The following is a 19,262-nucleotide window of genomic DNA, read 5'->3' on the forward strand; positions in this document are numbered from 1 at the left end:
CAGACATAGATGATTCATAAAAGGAAAAAAAAAAAAAACTAGCTTTAAAGTAACTGGAAAATATGTTCAACCACATTGATAACAAAGACAATATAGCATTTTTTTTTTTTTTGCCTATCAAATTTGCAAATTAGGAAAAAAAATATACGAAGTTCCAATAGGAATGTGATAAAATGGGAATTCTTATATGTTACTGGTGGGAATATAACTGTTTCTGCATTTTTAAAAAGCTGCATGATTATGCATGTCAAAAAACATAAAGTTTCTTTTTGATACAATAATTCCATTTCTGAAATCAATCCTAAGAAATAATCTAAATTTGATTAAAAGTCCTCCCCCTCCCCCCTACAGACCTGGCTAGGAGGCTCAGTTGGTTGAACATTGTCCTGTACACCAAAAGGTTGCCAGTTCAATTCCTGGACCAGACACATGGCTAGGTCACAGGTTCTATCCCCAGTTAGTGTGAGAGGCAACTGATTGATGTTTCTCTCTCTCACATCAATGTTTCTCTCTCTCTCCCCTCCCCTTCCTCTCTTTCTAAAATCAATTTTTTAAAAATCCTTGGGTGAGGACTAAAAAAAAAGTGCCCCCTACCTCCAGATCTATATTTGCAATTTTATTTAAGACTAGAGGCTAGGAGCATGAAATTCATGCGCAGGTGCAGTCCCTAGGTGGCCAGCGATCGAAGCGCGAGCATCTGGTGTGGAAGGGCAGGTCCAGCTGACCTCTGAGCCCTGGGAAGCACCTGGGCCCCCGGGTCCCCAGTGCCCTCCTCTGCCTGAATTATGGCGCCCAAGTCCCTACATGGAGATGTGGTGAGGCAGGATGCCATGGGCTGGGGCGAAGTGTGGGCCTCTGGGCCACCTAGCAGCGCCCCACAGAAGCCAGGTGGGCAGCACACTCTCCCCTGACCGGCCTCGCAGACCTGTGGTCCTTGGCAGCTTCAGCCCGGCTCACCCAGAAGACGCTATGTGGGTGCGGAGTGGGCTCCTCACAGGCACACGTTGCCTGGCACCTGACACCTGAGCACAAGGGAGGAGGAGAGAAAGGGAAAATCTCCAAGGGAGGGCAGCAAGGGGAGTGAGAGCGAGCTCGGTGGACCTCTGTCGCCACCCCTCACCCTGGGCCTCCAGGTAGCCAGCGAGAGGTCACAGTGCGTAAACGATGCCCACCATCTTCCACACCACCCCCTGGTGGTCAGCGCACGTCATAGCGAACAGTCGAACTCCCAGTCAAATAACTGCCCAAGGGGACAATTTGCATATTAGGCTTTTATTATTATACTAGAGGCCCGTGGCATGATATTGGTGCAAAAATGGGCCCTCCTTCCCCTGGCTTCACTCCCAGCTGCCCGGGAACTCGCAAGTCCCCACTCCCAGGCTGCCCTGAGCCAGCAAGTCCTCACTTCTGTCCGGAGCACCACTCCAGTAGCTCCCTCCACCGCCCCTCTCTGCGCCTACTTATGCAAGTTAACCGCCATCTTTGTTGGGTTAATTTGCATACTCACTCTAATTGGCTGTGGGCATAGCGGAGTGATGGTTAATTTGCATGTTTTTTTAATTAGGTAAGATAGGATAATAAAATATTAAAAACAATCTGCATGTCTAAAAACAAGAGAATGTTTAAGTAGGTTATGGCTAAATACCTTCTAAATTAGTGGCACTATTAAAACCATGTATAATACTCTCCTTTGGTAATATGACCAAACTTAAAGAATAATTAAAATTTAATTCTCAATTATTACTCACAAGGGACCTTGTTAGTAGGTCAGCACCAATGTATAATTAAGCTAGATATTACTGGATTTGCTGCCTCTATTGCTATGGAGCTGCTCTAATTGGTCAATAAAGACGCAAAGAAAGATGTAGCTGCTCAGCTCCAATTGGACACAGCAGCTCTCAGCCCACTGGTTGAAACAGGGTTCCAGGAACTCCTTTATGAAGGTTGGGTCAGTTTGCAGAGACACAGTGCAGGACGCTTGGCCGCGGAGCCTGTGGCTTTTCCTGGATGTGCAGTATGCCTGAGAGGTCTCTAGACTCGAGTTAGAAATTTGGGCCCAATTACCCACAGGGAGTCCTTCTTGGCAGAGATATTCCTTCCTGGGGTCGATAGTCACAGGCAACAGAAGTGTAATGAGCAAATACCGAGTGCATGTAGAGTACAGAGCAAAGAGCTTCACATCAGAGGCAGAGTCCATTCTAGAGGCTCATCAAACCTGGGGATCTGTGACAATACCATCGTGTTATTAAAAATATCCATACATTTGGGTTTTCTGTTATTTTTGCTATGTGTTAATTTTTTCAAAAGCCAACAGTGTTTATTCTATTACTCATTCTGGACTTTTATTATAAGAAAAAAAAATACACTCAGTCTATATGTCATTTATTAATGTTTTGATTATTGCTTAAAAAAAAAAAAAAAGAAAAGAAAAGGTAAGATCTGATGCATCTCGACCCAGCAGGTAGAATCACCTCTTCAGCTGAGACCTGAAAATCCTGAAATACATAGGAGAGTACAGTGGTCAGCAAACTGCGGCTCTTGAGCCCATGTGGCTCGCTAGCTGCAGTTTGCCACTCTGTTGACTAAGGAATTTGCCGACCACTGAGCTAGCACAACAAATGCAGCTGCAGGAATGTATGTCAGTTATACATTATGAAGTACTGTTAATTGTCTCACCTGGATGGCAGTTTAATAGTTACTCAGATTGAGTTACAATAAAAATTCCTTTTCAAAATATTGATGTACATATTCTGTGGTACATTAATTGTTATTTAAATATGTATATTAAACATGAAATCATCGTGATATCTGTGTTCCATCATTTGTACTACTATTCATATCCCACTTTCTAGTTAACAAGACTCTTTTTTTAATTTGCTTTTAATGTATAATAATTAATTTTTGGGAAAAAAATCTATAATTCACGCCTTTGTTTAGAAAAGATCCGTAGCTTCCACAGAGGCTTTTTGTGTGTATGCGAAAACGTACATAACAAAATTGAACTATATTTTAACCATTTTGAAGTGTACAGTTCAGTGGCAATAAGTATATTCACAGTGCTGTACAGCCATTACCACCATCCATCTCCACTTTTTCACCTTCCAAACTGGAACTCCGTACCCATTAAAGGATAACTCACCACTTCTCCCTTCTCCCAGCCCTTGGCAGCCACCAGTCAGGATTTCTGACTGAGCGTCTCTCTTCCCAAAAGAATGTCTACCCATCTGGAGGCAGCCCACTGCCACCAACCTTATCCAGACAGCACAGCACAACACAGGAAGGCCACCCTTCCCAAAGGAGATAAAAGGATTATGTGGGTGGGGTGAGGAATGTGCCGGGAGAGGGAGGGGTACGATGAATCCACAGTGACCTAGGAAAGGGCAACCTCGTATTGTGATGGGTTAATAGACGGGAAATGTCTGCATTTCAGTGTACCTTGGTCTTTGCGAGCACCCATACAATCCAACAGCAAAAAGTGGGCTTTCCAACGACGAGGCCTGTGAAATGTTCCCTAAAAACACTTCCTTAGTCTGTACTTAGGGATTTTTGCTTGTTTGTTTGTCTCTCTCTCTCCAATGAACCTAAATGACAAGTATTTTGCAAATTGTCTTTGGGATTTGGTTTCCGTTGTAGAGGCTTTGTGCAAAGGCATGCAGCACTGCTTTTGCTGAACAGATCCGTCAAAGTTGCGAGTGAGAGACATTTATTCCTCCTCCCAGAGGTTTTCCTCCTACAAAAATGCTAACCCTGGGTTTCAGAGGTGCACGTTAGCAGAAAGAACCCAGAAACGTATAGGACAGCATCGGGGTAACACAGGGGCCTGATGCGGCGGGGATCTCCCTTTTCCGCGTCCCGCACAGAAAGAGAGATGAACGAACCGGTTCTAAGTGGAGGCGGCCAGTGATTGAGAAATAATAGAAATAATAGAAATAGAGAGAGAAGACACAGAGATAGATTTTTTAAAATATATTTTTAATTGATTTTTTTACAGAGAGGAAGAGAGAGGGAGAGTTAGAAACATCAATGAGAGAGAATCATTGATCAGCTGCCTCTTGCACGCTCCCTACTGGGGATGTGCCAGCAACCAAGGTACATGCCCTTGACCAGAATCGAACCTGGGACCTTTCAGTCTGCAGGCCTACACTCTATCCACTGAGCCAAACTGGTTTCGGCCATATAGATTTTAAGCTGGGGGCTGGGTGGGCCTCCATTCTGTCTGCTGGAGAGGCAGGAAGAAGAGAACGAAGGCCCCTCCCAGGCAATTATTTTACACCCCCAATAGCAGGAAGTAACACCAACTTATTTGCATTCCTTTTTTTTTTTTTTTTTTTTTTACAGAAAGGAAGAGAGAGGGATAGAGAGTTAGAAACATCGATGAGAGAGAATCATCGATCAGCTGCCTCTTGCACACCCCCTACTGGGGATGTGTCCGCAACCAAGGTACAAGCCCTTGCCCGGAATCGAACCCGGGACCTTTCAGTCTGCAGGCCAACGATCTATCCACTGAGCCAAACCGATCTCGGCAACTTATTTGCATTCTTAAGTGGGCCCTGGCATGACTGCATTTACATATCTAGTCCCTCCCCTACCGACACCTGGGCTAATATGAAGGCCACGCTGACCACCTGTCCGCCATCTTGGGGAAACATGTTCCCAAGGCGTGGCTCTGCCTACACCCTGGGTTCAGCTGACGATCATTAAGGAAAAGGCCCATGTGCCTTCCCAGGTGGCCCTACAGGGTAACACTCTCTGAACTCCATTAGAGGCCTATGACTTCCTGCTTTCAATAAAAGTCTGTAATTAAAATTAACCTAACCACATCGTTAAAGGAAAGAATATGACATACTTTCTTAACTGCATGTGCTGCAAAATAGTTATTTTGTCCATTAAATAAATGATAACCGGAATGTGTATGCAGGCATTGTGTACAGGCCCTCTGGGGGGTCCAGTGGCCCACCCTCACTCCCAGGGCCTACATCAGCCACGCACAAGGATCTCTCAGAGAGCCGCCTTCTCTTTTCTGGTCCACTCCCTGCACTCACGCTCCTTTCAATAAACGCTCTCTGTGTCATCTTGTACTGAGCTCAGCACTCATATCTATGACATTGAGACTCAAGAGCCTGGTATTCAAGGTCCAAGAACACCTGCGTAGACAATAAACTTGAGATTACACGTGAAACCACAAAACCATTGACTTTATTGAATGGCAAGACATAGTGTCTAGCCAAAACCGGTTTGGCTCAGTGGTAGAGCGTTGGTCTGCAGACTGAAAGGTCCTGGGTTCGATTCCGGTCAAGGGCATGTACCTTGGTTGCGGGCACATCCCCGGTAGGGGGTGTGCGAGAGGCAGCTGGTCAATGTTTCTCTCTCATGACGTTTCTAGCTCTCTCCCTCCCTTCCTCTCTGTAAAAACTCAATAAAATCAATAAAATATATTAAAAAAAAAAAAAAAAAAGACATAGTGTCTAACATTTTTCAGGCGGAGACAACATGTTATTCTTAATAACCCCAGACCTAGCGACAAACTACTGAGCACCTGCCAGGGGCTCCATAAACACTGATTCCAAAGGCCGCTTGTTGTGTGCGCAGTACATGGATCAGCACACTTTAAACTCATTATGGAACAGTCGCCACCCACCCGTGTTTATATTATAAACATTTCACTAACATCGACAAGTTTGGTATTAAAAACTTGAAAACGCCTGGTTGTCACCAATCATGTTGAAAAGCTGCCCAATGCCACTTGCCCCGGCTGCCTGCCTTCAGGAGGGATGTGGAGAAAATGGGAATGAGAATCACCTGTGAGCATCCCCTCAGTAGTTAAGAAAACGGAGCCCGAATAGCAGGGTTTTCTGTGTTGGTCGATTTCACCAATAGGTGGAGACTGTTGTTGCAAGCTCCCCTTGATCAGTGCATGACCAGGTCGACCCCGAAAGAGGCTTTTTCCGCCAATGCACCCATGATGCAAGCTCTGGGATGTTTTCTAGGCCTAAGGTTCTCACCTTCCAAAAGGGGCTAAACGCACCCGGTACGGGAGGCCGGTGCATCCCGGCCCGGCCCAGGGGGAGGTAGGGGGGGGGGAGCGCAGGAGGCGGGACACCTCGAAGCCCCACGACGTCAGCGGAAAGAGGCGGAGTCGCGGCGCCCAGGCGGCGGGAAAGGAGACGTTTGCAGGAAGGGAGGCGTTTGCGGGAGTTCTGGCCGCCTTGCAGCTGTTTCCCCCGAACGCACCGCCGCGCCCGCACCATGCCCGCCGCCGGCTCCGAGCCGCCCCAGGCCCCGCCGCCCGCCGCGCAGGAGCCGGGCGCCGAGCCGCGGCCGCACGGGGAGCGGCAGTACCTGGGGCAGATCGAGCACATCCTCCGCTGCGGCTCCCGCAAGGACGACCGCACCGGCACCGGCACGCTGTCGGTGTTCGGCCTGCAGGCGCGCTACAGCCTGAGAGGTGACCGCGCGGGGCGGCGGCGGGGAGGGCGCGCGGGGCACCGACCGCAGCCCCGGGGGGCACAGAGGGGTCCCTATCCCACCGGCCTGACGCCCGGCGGGGGCTGGGGTTCGAGGGCAAGTGTGCGGGGGGGTCGCAGGGGCGGGGGGCGGGGGGACGGCGCTGGAAGGAACGCCCCGGAGGCCCCCCGGCTCCCGGGCCGGTCGGAGCGCCTCGCCACGTGGCCTCCCCGGAGCGGAGCGGAGCGGAGCGGGAGCCGGGCTGCCCCGCGCGGCCCTCGGCGGGGCCAGGCTTCCCCTCCCGGGCCGGACCATTTGTTCCGCTCCGCAAAGGTTTTCAAAATTGGAGCCAATTTTTCGCGGGCGGGGCCTCCGCGGCGGGAAGAGGCTGAGCGGGAGGCCCTGGCGGGAACGCCAGTTTCCCCATCCCGGTCCCACGAGCCAGCGGTTTTTTTGTTTTGTTTTGTTTTTTACTTCCCAAAGTTTAAACAACCGAATATACAAAATACAAAAGATGCAGGTACAAGCCCAAATTCAAGCTTACAATGTGATTAAAGCAAAACAGATTAATCACAGGTGAGATTCGAGCCAGCTTCTTTCCTCTTAAACCTGGAGCCCAACGCGATGGTCCCAGTAGACGTTCCTGTTCGTCTTTTTACTTTCAAACAGGACGGTTCCCGGGAGAAAGTGTCTCTCGTTGGCTTTCAGGAGACACAGGGTCGAGGTGGGGGTGTGCCCGGGGCGTGTCTCCCTAACACCGGTGTGTGGAGCGTGGTTTTAAGGGGAGACCCCCCTGTTGGGAAAGCAGATTGGCTGTGGTCACGTGTGAAACCCCGCACCCCACACCCATCCTGCAAACTGGAAAACGCCCGCCCGCCCGTGTGCATGGGAAACAGCTGATCCGCCTTGGAGAGCTCTGAGAGGTCTGCTGGGCTGAGGGACCCACCTCCCTGCAGCTCCAGGAGCCACAGGCCTCATTTCTGCTCCAGCTCCTCCTACACTTCGGGCAATTCCCTACACCTCTCAGGTCTTCAGCCTCCCCAGGCCCTTGAAATGGAGGAAGTGATGTTCAGGCAATAATGATAACAGTAGGTGCTTGGAAAAATGCATCCTTGTCACATGACTATCAACTACACAACTGAATAGAGATAAGCTTTACATTTGTATTTTTTCTATTTCTTGTTGCAAACTTCTATATTCCCTCCTGGTGACTGTAAAGTGGAGATCATAAAAAGTGCCTTAAGGAGGGTTGGCGATTAAATAAAATCATGTATATAAAGTGTTTAAGCATTACTATTTTTTTGATACACTTAAAATTTTTGCTTTGCGAATCTCTAAAATCTACTCTTCAGTATTGGCCAGAGTGATACCTACTTTCCTTGCATCCTGCACAAGCTCTCCTCGGCAGGTTAATCATGGAATAGTCCTGGGAGCCTTCAGCTGTGTCCTGTTGTCTTCGCACCTCTGCAAAGGAGTCTTATTAACGGTGGTGGGTGGCTGCTCTTTCCCTGTCTCCACAGGCATCCCGGTCTGGCCCTGCCCCGGCTGCCCCTGCCCAGCTCACTGTGTGGGACTGCTGTGCCTGGCGGATGCAGGGCTCAGGAGGGTGGTCTCTGCCCGAACTGTGTGCTTTGCACTGCACCATGGGAGTCCCACCCTGGTCCCAGGTTCCCTCTTGGCCAGGAGTCACTCCAGGTCACTCCAGGGCCTAATGTCTTGGGGTCGTTCGGTTCCTTCCAAAGAGGAAGTTGGGTGGCATGCGCTGTGTTCCCGTCTTGAAATTACAAGGCAAACTGTTTTCCAGATGAGTTTCCTCTGCTGACAACCAAGCGTGTGTTCTGGAAGGGCGTTCTGGAGGAGTTGCTGTGGTTTATCAAGGTAAGGAAGGGGAGCTGGAGGGCAGGCACAGGGACAAGGCTGAGTGGCCCCGTAGCCTTGCTGGTAACCATTCTGGCACATCCGCCCCGAGGACACCACAGGCCAGTGCAGGGCTGTCTTTGACCTGGACACACAATCAGGATACAGGATGACAAGGGCCAAAGCTCATAAGACAAAATAGCAGAGAAGTACACATAAGGCTTGCCCTAACCGGTTTGGCTCAGTGGATAGAGTGTGACCTGTGGACTGAAGGGTCCCAGGTTCGATTCCGGTCAAGGGCATGTACTTCGGTTGCAGGCACATCCCCAGGAGGGAGTGTGCAGGAGGTAGCTGATTGATGTTTCTAACTCTATCCCTCTCCCTTCCTCTCTGTAAAAAAGCAATTAAAAAAAAATTAAATAAATAAATAAAACAAAACATTTACAGAGAGGAAGGGAGAGGGATAGGGAGTTAGAAACATTGATGAAAGAGAAACATCAATCAGCCGCCTCCTGCACACCTCCCACCGGAGATGTGCCCACAATCAAGGTACATGCCCTTGACCCGGGACCTTTCAGTCCGCAGGCTGATGCTCTTATCCACTGAGCCAAACCGGTTAGGGCTAACATACATTGTTTTAAAAACAAACATAAGGCTTGTATTTGGCAAAAACAAACCAACCACACCTTAACTGTGTGAGTGTAAGTTGGGGTAAACATAACTTGAGAGTGGCACATTTCAGATAGGTGAGAGAGCCATTTGCTAGAAAAGCTCATGCCGGTTAGGCCAGTCAGTAGAAATATTCTGTCTACCAGCTCTGAGGTGCTCCCCGCAGGTTGCAGGTGAGGCATTGCATTCATCCTGGGTGGTATCACACTTTGACACAGAACACACGTGCTAAAGAAACACAAAACTGCCAGATGGGGCAGGAATGTAACTAAAGGACTTGGATATGTTCCGTCTAGAAAATGTAACTGAGGGAAAACGGGGAAAAAGGTTTGAGAGGGTGACTCCAGAGAAGGATCAGACTGACCTGCAGGCCCTCCCGAGTTCGGGCTGGGACCAGCCTGCTTAGCGATGGGACAGGCTGTGAGGGCCTGCTGGGGGCCTGTGGCCGGCTCGGTGGGGGCTCTTAGAGGGCGAGTCCGATGGCTCCGAGGTTCCAGGGCGGGGGAACTCACCCGCTCTGCTCTCCACCTCTTCCAGGGCTCCACGAACGCTAAGGAGCTGTCGTCCAAGGGAGTGAAAATCTGGGACGCCAACGGGTCCCGTGACTTCCTGGACAGCCTGGGGTTCTCCAGCAGAAAAGAAGGAGACTTAGGCCCCGTCTATGGCTTTCAGTGGAGGCATTTTGGGGCCGAATACAAAGATATGGAGTCAGGTGAGGAGACAGTGCTAGCCGGCGGAGCTCCATGGTTTCAGGTGAGGTGTGGGGGAGGAGAAGCCAGGCTCTGGGGAGCTGTTTCAGGTTCAGGAGCACGACCGCACCTGGTGAAGGTCAGATCTCACTCCCGGTGATGAGTGCGACTGGGTGCTCGGCCCTTCCTGTACCTGTTTCTGTAGCGGACAGTGGGGCAGTGGTCACTGCGTTGGGGAGAAAGGTGGGAAGTTCATCGGGGGCTGGCCTCCCAGAGATGGCCTTGGTCTCTCTTCATCGCAGTGTAAGTGGCCCTGATGGGAGAGCTCGTGTGCCGAGTCCCCTCTCCTCCCCATCCTGCGGGAGGAGGAAGAGGAAGCATCGGACTCCCGCAGTCCTCCGTCCTCTGGCACATGGTGGCAGTGCGTTCTGAGTCCGGCCCTGGCCCTTTGCCCCTCTGTCCCACTTATCTTTAGGTCAGAGGTCACAAAAGCAAATGTGTCCCGCGCGCGCGCGCGCGCGCGTGTGTGTGTGTGTGTGTGTGTGTGTGTGTGTGTGTGTGGTGTGTACAGGGGCGTGTGCAGGAAGTAACAGTTCGCTAGCTGGACAGAAACCCGCAATCTGGAGAACCTGAGTCTCATCTAAAGGGGGCAGTTACTGCTCTTCTCCTGCCAGTTAGAAATATGATATTGTCAGAATTCTTAAAAAACAAAAACAAAACAAAAACAAACACCTAAAATCTATATTTTATGTGCAATCTTGAGATCTTTTGAATGCTGGCTACTTGACAAAGTGCTGTGTAGACATAGACATAGAATAGTGTTGCCAGGGGCTAAGGAGAGGGGGGATGGGGTGTTGAAATCGGGGAGGGAGAGGAAGTTACAGGACCAACCAAATACTTGAAGGATTTTTCCATAGAAAAGAAAACAGACTTTGTTATGGCTCCAGAGGATCGGCCTAGGAGCCTAGACCAGACCTTGAACTCAGCATAACCCGAGACACTTACAAAGTGCATTTGGATTTCTTGCAACCCTGAGCCAAGGCGGGGCTGCAGAAGGACAGTCTGACAGAGACCTGTGAGGCCACCTCACCAGATGGCGTAATTGACGTGTGCACATCTTCTCTTTTCGACAATTCCACAGATTATTCCGGTCAAGGCATAGACCAACTGCAAAAGGTGATTGACACCATCAAAACCAACCCTGACGACAGAAGAATCATCCTCTGTGCTTGGAACCCAAAAGGTTGGAAGCGCCTCGGCCCTCCTCTCCTGTCCTGACCGTCTGGTTGGCATGAGGGGAGCCACGTGGCCTTGTTGCGGGGCCTCCGGCAGGAGGCAGACGCCCAGGAACCCCGGCCCCAGGGTCACCTGGGCGACCCTGGGCAAGTCACAGTCGGCCTCATCTCCACCTTCAGAGGATGGCATTGGGTCCAGATCACCTCAATTTGTATATGTATACTTAACTCTTCCTCCCAAACGGGTTTTAAGTGGCCTATAAAAATACATGTAAGATTTCACCCTTTTAAATTGGGGCAGGAGAAGTTTCAGATCCCTTCTATCCTGATATTATTAATCAACAGTATTAATTGATATTATTTGTATCAACAGTATTATAAAATTAAACGTTACCAATGGGTAATTAAGACCCAGAGTGGAATATGTACATTTATAAGAGAGGCTTGGAGCACAGGGGCGTGCGTCGGAGACGCTGGTTTCCTGTGGCCCCTACAAATGAACTCATTCTTTCTGTGAAGGTAGCACAAATCATCCCAGCTCGTATGGGAGAGCGTTGCTCCTCCCATTGTAAACGTCCATCACAGAAGGCTCCTGTTCACGGGTTTGTGCCATCCCTGGGATTGGATTGGTCTGCTTTGCCATGAGGGGACGGGGTGGGTCATGGGGGTCGGTCATGTGGGTCACATGACCTCCATCTTATGAGTTGGCTTGTGTTTTGCTCCTGTTTCACTTTGCCCGTAGTTGTGTTAACTGCTCTCCTTTCCCCCTCCCCCCCCCTCTTTTATATTCCTCTGTGCTGGCTCCTCAGATCTTCCTTCCATGGCCCTGCCTCCATGCCACGCCCTCTGCCAGTTCTACGTGGTGAACGGGGAGCTGTCCTGCCAGCTGTACCAGCGGTCAGCGGACATGGGGCTGGGTGTGCCCTTCAACATCGCCAGCTACGCCCTGCTCACCTATATGATCGCACACATCACCGGCCTGCAGGTGGGCTGCTCTCGGGAGGGAGCAATGGTTGCTGGCCTGCAGAGCTGAACTCTTAGATTCTTTAATGAAAAAAAAACGAATCGCCCAGAATTCTCATTTAAATAAGAACTGAACTGGCTCAACTGTGAGCTTAAAACATATATAAATAGAAAATCAACTAGAAAAAGAAAACATTTTTTAAAAGCAACAACAACAAAATGAGGAAAAAAAGCAAAGTGAAAAGTAGGTAGAAAGAAAAAAAAAAAGAGATGAACTGGCCCATTGTGTAACTCTCCCATCCTTGAGGTCTGTATGAACAAGTTTATACAGGTTGTTTATGTTACAAGGTAACTTTTATAAATGAACGTTTCTTAAAAGCAACACTGGTGAAATCATTTTCTGAAAAGCTTTGAGATATCCGCATACTCTGCATAAAGTGTTTTGAAATGAGGTGCTGAAGAGAGATTAAAACTAAAGCTTCCTGTTTTGCTTCCTCCCATGCAATTCAGCCAGGTGACTTCGTACACACTTTGGGAGATGCACACGTCTACCTGAATCATGTTGAGCCACTGAAAATGCAGGTAAGAATTCTATCTGTGGCACTTTGTTTTAAATACTATATTTTTATTAATTTCAGAGAGGAAGGGAGAGGGAGAGAGAGAAACATCAATGATAAGAGAGAATCATGAATTGCCTGCCTCCTGCACGCCCCCTACTGAGGATCGAGCCCGCAACCTGGGCATGTGCCCTTGACGGGAATCAAACCCGGGACCCTTCAGTCTGCAGGCTGGCTCTATCCACTGAGCCACACCAGCTAGGGCTATCTGTTGCACTTTGCAGGTTGGTCCCTTCTCTTGATAAAAGGTTGGTTATAGAACATCCCTATTATAACAGGCATTCTTCTCGGTGCTGTGACAGGGATAAGGGGACCTGTTCTGACGGCAGAGCATTGATGGTGAGGAAGTGGGTGGAGGCAAGACACAAGCCTCAGCGACCACAGGCGTGACAGGTGCTGAGGGGGACTGAGCCACATTCAGACCAGAGAATTTAGGACCTTCTCAGAGGTAGCATTTCAATATTTTCCCTTAAGTTTATCCTAAATACAATACTTAGGTCTGAACTTTCAGAAAAAGGCTCAAAGCTATAAATTATAGCAGCCAAAAAATGATTTGAAAATGGCAATAAAAAAAAATTGAGTGTCTGTGCATATCACGAGCCCCAAGAATGAAAATGTCAAACCAAAACCCCTTAGGCCCTTCCGGATGAGACCCAGGCTTTGAAAGTTTCTCCTTTGAGGAAATTTGTCTGCTTTGACGTAGAGGGTGACTTCAAGGCTTCTCCAGATGCTTCTCTAGCTCACTGCTCCCGTCATGCTGGCCAGAATGATGTGAGGTCATGACCTTTGTCACGTCCTCATCGACGTGGTTCATCTCAGAATCCGGCTGGCATCTCTTTCTGATAATTGTCAACAGATGTCATCTTTCCTTACCTTTCTGCCAGGGTAGTTGGAATAGGGATTGTGGGACTCAGGTAACCATGTTTGAGTGCCTTCTATGAGTTACAGATGCAGAAGTAAGAAAATGTGTCGTCCTTCATAATTTACCAGGAGCAATCAATCACAAGAACTTACACTTGGGGAGCCACCAGGCTCCTGACACCGAATGATTCCACAAAATACCCTCCGGCCAAAACCGGTTTGGCTCAGTGGATAGAGTGTTGCCCTGCAGACTGAAAGGTCCCAGGTTCGATTCCGGTCAAGGGCATGTACCTCCTGCAGGGTGTGCAGGAGGCAGCTGATCAATGATTCTCTCTCATCGATGTTTCTAACTCTCTGTAAAAAAATCAATAAAATATATTAAAAACAAAAACAAAAACAAAAAACCTCCACTCTCCATGTATGTGAAAGAAACCGTTAGTTATGCTCCAGCATTGTTGCGTAACCAGGGAAAAGGTATCCACAGTCTTGCTTAGCGCCTGCAAAGCAATCCTTGCTAATTAAGTACCGTGTGCTTGTCTCCTGAAGGGCTGCGGGGGGCAGCATTAAAGCAGGAGTACTGATACAGCAAAGTAACGGTCTGCTGTTTGTAGCTTCAGCGAGAACCCAGGCCTTTCCCGAAGCTGAAGATCCTTCGGAAAGTGGAGACAATCGATGACTTCAGGACGGAAGACTTTCAGATTGAAGGCTACAATCCTCATCCGACTATTAAAATGGAAATGGCCGTGTAAAGTGCGTTTGAAGGAGTTGTTTGAAGGATACTGTCTTTAGGGGTTGGAAAGGATGCTTAGGTGAAAATTCTTTTTGTTGTAAAGGAAGAAGGAACGAGGTCAGAAATCAGTTGGTAACTGTCAGTCATTACTCATTAACGTAAGGCTGTTACCACTGGCTGATATAACTGTGCTGACAGTAATAGAAGGCCTTCACTGAATGAGGATGTATGACAATACTGAGATTATGAATGAAGTGAAGAGAGTAGAAATGTATAGACTTTAAAAATCAGGTCCATGCGTTTCAATCCCACATTTGTATAAAGGTTAACAATTTCAAGAATTATAAGTTATTCCCTCGTATTTGACAAACCTGAATAACACCAGTCATGATAATGTATGGTTGGTGTGTTATGAACATTTAAAGTTGTTGGTTTTTATATTGTTATAATAAAGACTTCTGCATTCATCTGGGCTTTTTTTTCTTTCTCTACTACCATTCTGCACGGTTCCTGTCTAAATAAACATGCTATATTCTTGTTTGGATGCTGCTGAGATTAGCATATATTTTATAAATGCTGACTAAACTAAATTTTTCTATTTTTCTATGATTTATCTAATTCTAGCTGCATTTTATCATTCAAATTATTTAGGATAGCCCAGCCTGGAGTGGCTTGGTTGAGCATCATCCTGTGCACCAAAGGTTGCCAGTTTCTGGCCAGGGCATATAGCCAGGTTGTGGGTACAATCCCTAGTTGGAGTCGGTGCAGGAGGCAACTGATCGATGTTTCTCTCTCTCTCTCTCTCTCTCTCTCTCTCGCTCAAAAATCAGTAACATTTTTTAAAAAATTATTTAGCATAAAGGTTTTTTAGAAAAGGGTTACCCCCCTCTTTCCAACCCCCCCCCCCCATGATCTTTTTTTCAATTGACTTTTAGAGAGAGGAAAATGGGTTAGTTAAGAAAAGACTATGAAATAGCCTTTCACCCAGAGTGGTGTGAATTCTGTAATGGGCTTAGAATGAGCTGGAAAAGAGATGCTAAAACACTTTGGGCTAATGAGTGGGATCTCTTTATCTTTGTTGCATACCAGATACCCCACGGTGCTGCAGATCTATTTTTATTCTGCTAATTTATGAAATGTTAAATAGAATAAGGAATTGCTCCAACAAGTTATGCAACATGCTGCTTATTTTCAAAATATAGCTTAGTGTCTAGGTACCAGCACTTGATAGAAATCTTATAAGAACATCTTATACTTTGAGCTAGTTACACTTAAATTTGTTTAAGGATTAAGTAGGGAGAGTATGTTTATTTGCTAAAAGAATTAATAATAATTACTGTGCTGATTCTTGAGGGTAATAAGACTTTCAGCTGAATTTGTTTTCATTGGTAGGATGATTTTCTTTCCCTAGTTTTGTAAAAACCAGACCCAAGACCTTTTAAACCTTTTCACTTAAAAAAGAAGTGGGAGGCCCGAAGCAGCGGCTGCCAGGTTGGGAGCGGCCAGGCCCGGAGCAGCAGCTGTCAGGCTGGGAGTGGCCAGGCCCGGAGCAGCCGTGTATAGTGCGGCCAGGCCCGAAGCAGCAGTTGCCAGGCTGGGAGCGGCCAGGCCCGGAACAGCCGGGTCTGGTGTGGCCAGGCCCGGAGCAGCAGCTGCCAGGCTGGGAGCGACCAGGCCCGGAGCGGCCGGGCCCGGAGCAGCTGGGTTGGGTGCGGCCGGACCCGGAGCAGCAGCAGCCAAGTCCAGAGCAACTAGGTCGGTAGCGGCAGTGACCAGACCCGGAGCAGCTGGTTGTGGAACGAACCAGAGCAACAGAGGCCAGGCCCGGAGCAGCCAGGCCCGGAACAGCTCGCTCCTCGCCTGCCCCTGCCCCACAGCTGCCTCTCAGACATGGCTGGAAACTTTTGTGGGAACTTGAGGGTCTGCTGAATCAAGTGATGAAGGCTTAGATCTGGATGTGTTGAGTTAGTATAGGGCTGGGGTGTTGATCTGTGAGTACCTTGGGTGGGGCCTGGATGAGGCTGGTTGACCTATTTGGAAATGTCTTTTGTGTGAAATGTATCATTGGGCATGTGGAGGTATTATTGATATGAGAAAATGCTAAGTAACTGATTTACTATCTGAAAAGGGATTTACTATCGGGGAAAGGGAGGGAGGAAGAGACTGAACATAAACTGCACCTATGGATGAGGACAATGGGGGATGGGGAGGGGGCAGAGGGTGGGGTGGGAACCTGGTGGGAGGGGGAAGAAATGAGGAACCTTTGTAATAATATGAACAATAAAGATTGATTTAAAAAAAAAAAAAAAAAAAAAGTGGGTGTGAGGGCCGAACCCTTCATTCCCTTGAGCACTGAGGATCTTCTTCCAGACTTCACCATCTGGATGTTGGTGTTTCTTTACAGATTCCTCCTTCATTTTTGTGGAATAGCCAGCTTCCTGTAAGAGACAAAAAACAAACAACAGTGTTAGTAACCAATGGAACAAAAAAAACACATTTTTTTTTTATGTATTTCTGCTGTTCCATGATATGCTTTTTTTTTTTTTAAATATATTTTATTGATTTTTTACAGAGAGGAGAGGGATAGAGAGTTAGAAACATCGATGAGAGAGAATCATCGATCAGCTGCCTCTTGCACATCCCCCACCTGGAATGTGCCCGCAACCAAGAATCGAACCTGGGACCTTTCAGTCCACAGACCGACGCTCTATCCACTGAGCCAAACCAGTATTGGCTCCATGATATGCTTTTAAATCTAAGCTAAAGGCAACTGAATTAGTATTCTTTATTATTATTTTTTAACTTTTTAAATATATTTTATTGATTTTTTACAGAGAGGAAGGGAGAGGGATAGAGAGTTAGAAACATCGATCAGCTCCCTCCCACACATCCCCCACCGGGGATGTGCCCACAACCAAGGCACATGCCCTTGACCGGAATCGAACCTGGGACCCTTCAGTCCGCAGACCTATCCACTGAGCCAAACTGGTTTCGGCCGGTCACTTCTTTACAAACCTGCAGGTGGATCAGTGTGAGTACCGTAGACCCACACCGCTCGCCGCCTTTTAAGGAGCCACCGTCACAGCAGAGGGAAGCATCAGGTGGTGCACGGGGGCGGAGGAGCAGATGGCACAGAGGACAAAACAGCCGTGGAGAGCAGCACTGCTCCTTTTGCGGGGAACCCGAGAGTCTGTTCCCGCTCCCGCGCTGCTCGGTCGTGGGCGGCCTGCCGCGGTTTTGGCAGGCGTCTGTGCTTCGTTTGTAAGCACAGAGCGTGAACGCAGTCATGTTTACCCCAAATTGGAAGCTGGCTCTCTCAGAACCACGCAGTGCATGTTATGCCTTGGCAAGCAGCAAGTTTAAATCGCTGCTTTATACATTTCCATTAGACACGGTGAACAGGATAAATGACCTTTAGTCATATGCATTATAGAACAATCCAGAAAGTTTTCACTATAGCTGACTCTTGACTCTGATGAAGTGCTGTAAGATGACCCAATTCCTAAGATTATGACAATTTTCCAACTCAAAATACAAATGACGATGTCCTCCCTGGAAGGACCGACCCAAGGAGACGTCACATACCTGTTCTCCCGTGGCAACGCCAATGCTCAGTGGAATCAATGCCTGTAACGTATAAGGCAACCTCCTGTTATATTTTCTAAGATATCAAACTGAGAATTTAGTGTTTAAAAGCTAAGGGCTATGTAACTAATGTTTGACTTTTCAGAGCTGATTGCTGCGGAGTGGAGGAGGCACTGTGTGTGCACAAGGGAGGGGCTGAGTGTGCACAGGGGAGGGGCTGAGTGTGCACAGGGGAGGGGCTGAGTGTGCACAGGGGCGGGCAGTGTGTTCACAGGGGAGAGGCTGAGTGTGCAAAGGGGAGGGGCTGAGTGTGCACAGGGGAGGGGCAGTGTGTTCACAGGGGAGAGGCTGAGTGTGCAAAGGGGAGGGGCTGAGTGTGCACAGGGGAGGGGCAGTGTGTTCACAGGGGAGAGGCTGCGTGGGCACAGGGGAGGGGTTGAGTGTGCACAGGGGAGGGGCTGAGTGTGCACAGGGGAGGGGCTGTGTGTGCACAGGAGAGGGGCTGAGTGTGCACAGGGGAGGGGCTGTGTGTGCACAGGGGAGGGGCTGTGTGTGCACAGGGGAGGGACTGAGTGTGCACAGGGGAGGGGCTGAGTGTGCACAGGGGAGGGGCAGTGTGTTCACAGGGGAGAGGCTGAGTGTGCACAGGGGAGGGGCTGTGTGTGTGCACAGGGGAGGGGCTGTGTGTGCACAGGGGAGAGGCTGAGTGTGCAAAGGGGAGGGGCAGTGTGTTCACAGGGGAGAGGCTGAGTGTGCACAGGGGAGGGGCTGTGTGTGTGCACAGGGGAGGGGCTGTGTGTGCACAGGGGAGAGGCTGAGTGTGCAAAGGGGAGGGGCTGAGTGTGCACAGGGGAGGGACTGAGTGTGCACAGGGGAGGGGCTGAGTGTGCACAGGGGAGGGGCTGTGTGTGCACAGGGGAGGGGCTGTGTGTGCACAGGGGAGGGGCTGTGTGTGCACAGGGGAGAGGCTGAGTGCAAAGGGGAGAGGCTGAGTGTGCACAGGGGAGAGGCTGAGTGTGCACAGGGAAGGGGCTGAGTGCACAGGGGAGGGGCTGTGTGTGCACAGGGGAGGGGCTGTGAGTGCGCAGGGGAGGGGCTGAGTGTGCACAGGGGAGAGGCTGTGTGTGCACAGGGGAGGGGCTGAGTGTGCACAGGGGAGGGGCTGAGTGTGCACAGGGGAGAGGCTGAGTGTGCACGGGGGAGGGGCTGTGTGTGTGCACAGGGGAGGGGCTGAGTGTGCACAGGGGAGGGGCTGAGTGCACAGGGGAGGGGCTGAGTGTGCGCAGGGGAGGGGCTGTGAGTGCGCAGGGGAGGGACTGTGTCTGCAGAGGAAGGACAGCGCTCGTCCACCTGCTGCCATTAGCCCCCTTCCTGGCCACGGCTCTGAGCTCTTGGAGCCGGGGCAGAGGTGAGGGGCTGGGAGAAGACAGCCACGCAGCAGTGGCTCCTCTCAGACTTGAGGGGATCAGCCTGACTCCTCTGAATAGGTCACCACTGCCTATTCCCATCTGTCTCCCTGATGAGCCCCTTCGGTGGTTACTCAGCCCTGCCGCCCCCAGCTCGAGGGTGCCCAGCTGCCACGTTACAGGGCGGGCCAGCTGGTGAGGTGCTG

General features: G+C 49.4%; 1 protein-coding gene across 1 annotated transcript; it reads left to right on the top strand.

Moving 5' to 3' along the window:
- The first annotated feature begins 6,133 nt into the window (after positions 1–6,133).
- Positions 6,134–14,532, top strand: TYMS (thymidylate synthetase). Its single transcript, XM_084888137.1, has 7 exons — positions 6,134–6,445; positions 8,249–8,322; positions 9,508–9,682; positions 10,801–10,902; positions 11,704–11,879; positions 12,368–12,439; positions 13,947–14,532. Exons 1-7 carry the CDS (start codon positions 6,247–6,249, stop codon positions 14,082–14,084), a joined length of 936 nt encoding a protein of 311 aa, XP_084744263.1. The 5' UTR covers positions 6,134–6,246; the 3' UTR covers positions 14,085–14,532.
- Positions 14,533–19,262: the final 4,730 nt, after the last annotated feature.

Source organism: Pipistrellus hanaki (assembly GCF_964339955.1).
Source record: "Pipistrellus hanaki genome assembly, chromosome: 6".
NCBI classification, from domain to species: Eukaryota; Metazoa; Chordata; class Mammalia; order Chiroptera; family Vespertilionidae; genus Pipistrellus; species Pipistrellus hanaki.

Coding starts and splice junctions, on each gene's coding strand:
- TYMS (XM_084888137.1), top strand. CDS start 6,247: ATGCCCGCCGCCGGCTCCGAGCCGCCCCAGGCCCCGCCGCCCGCCGCG. Junction 11,880..12,367: donor CACACATCACCGGCCTGCAG/GTGGGCTGCTCT, acceptor CATGCAATTCAG/CCAGGTGACTTCGTACACAC. Junction 12,440..13,946: donor TTGAGCCACTGAAAATGCAG/GTAAGAATTCTA, acceptor TGCTGTTTGTAG/CTTCAGCGAGAACCCAGGCC.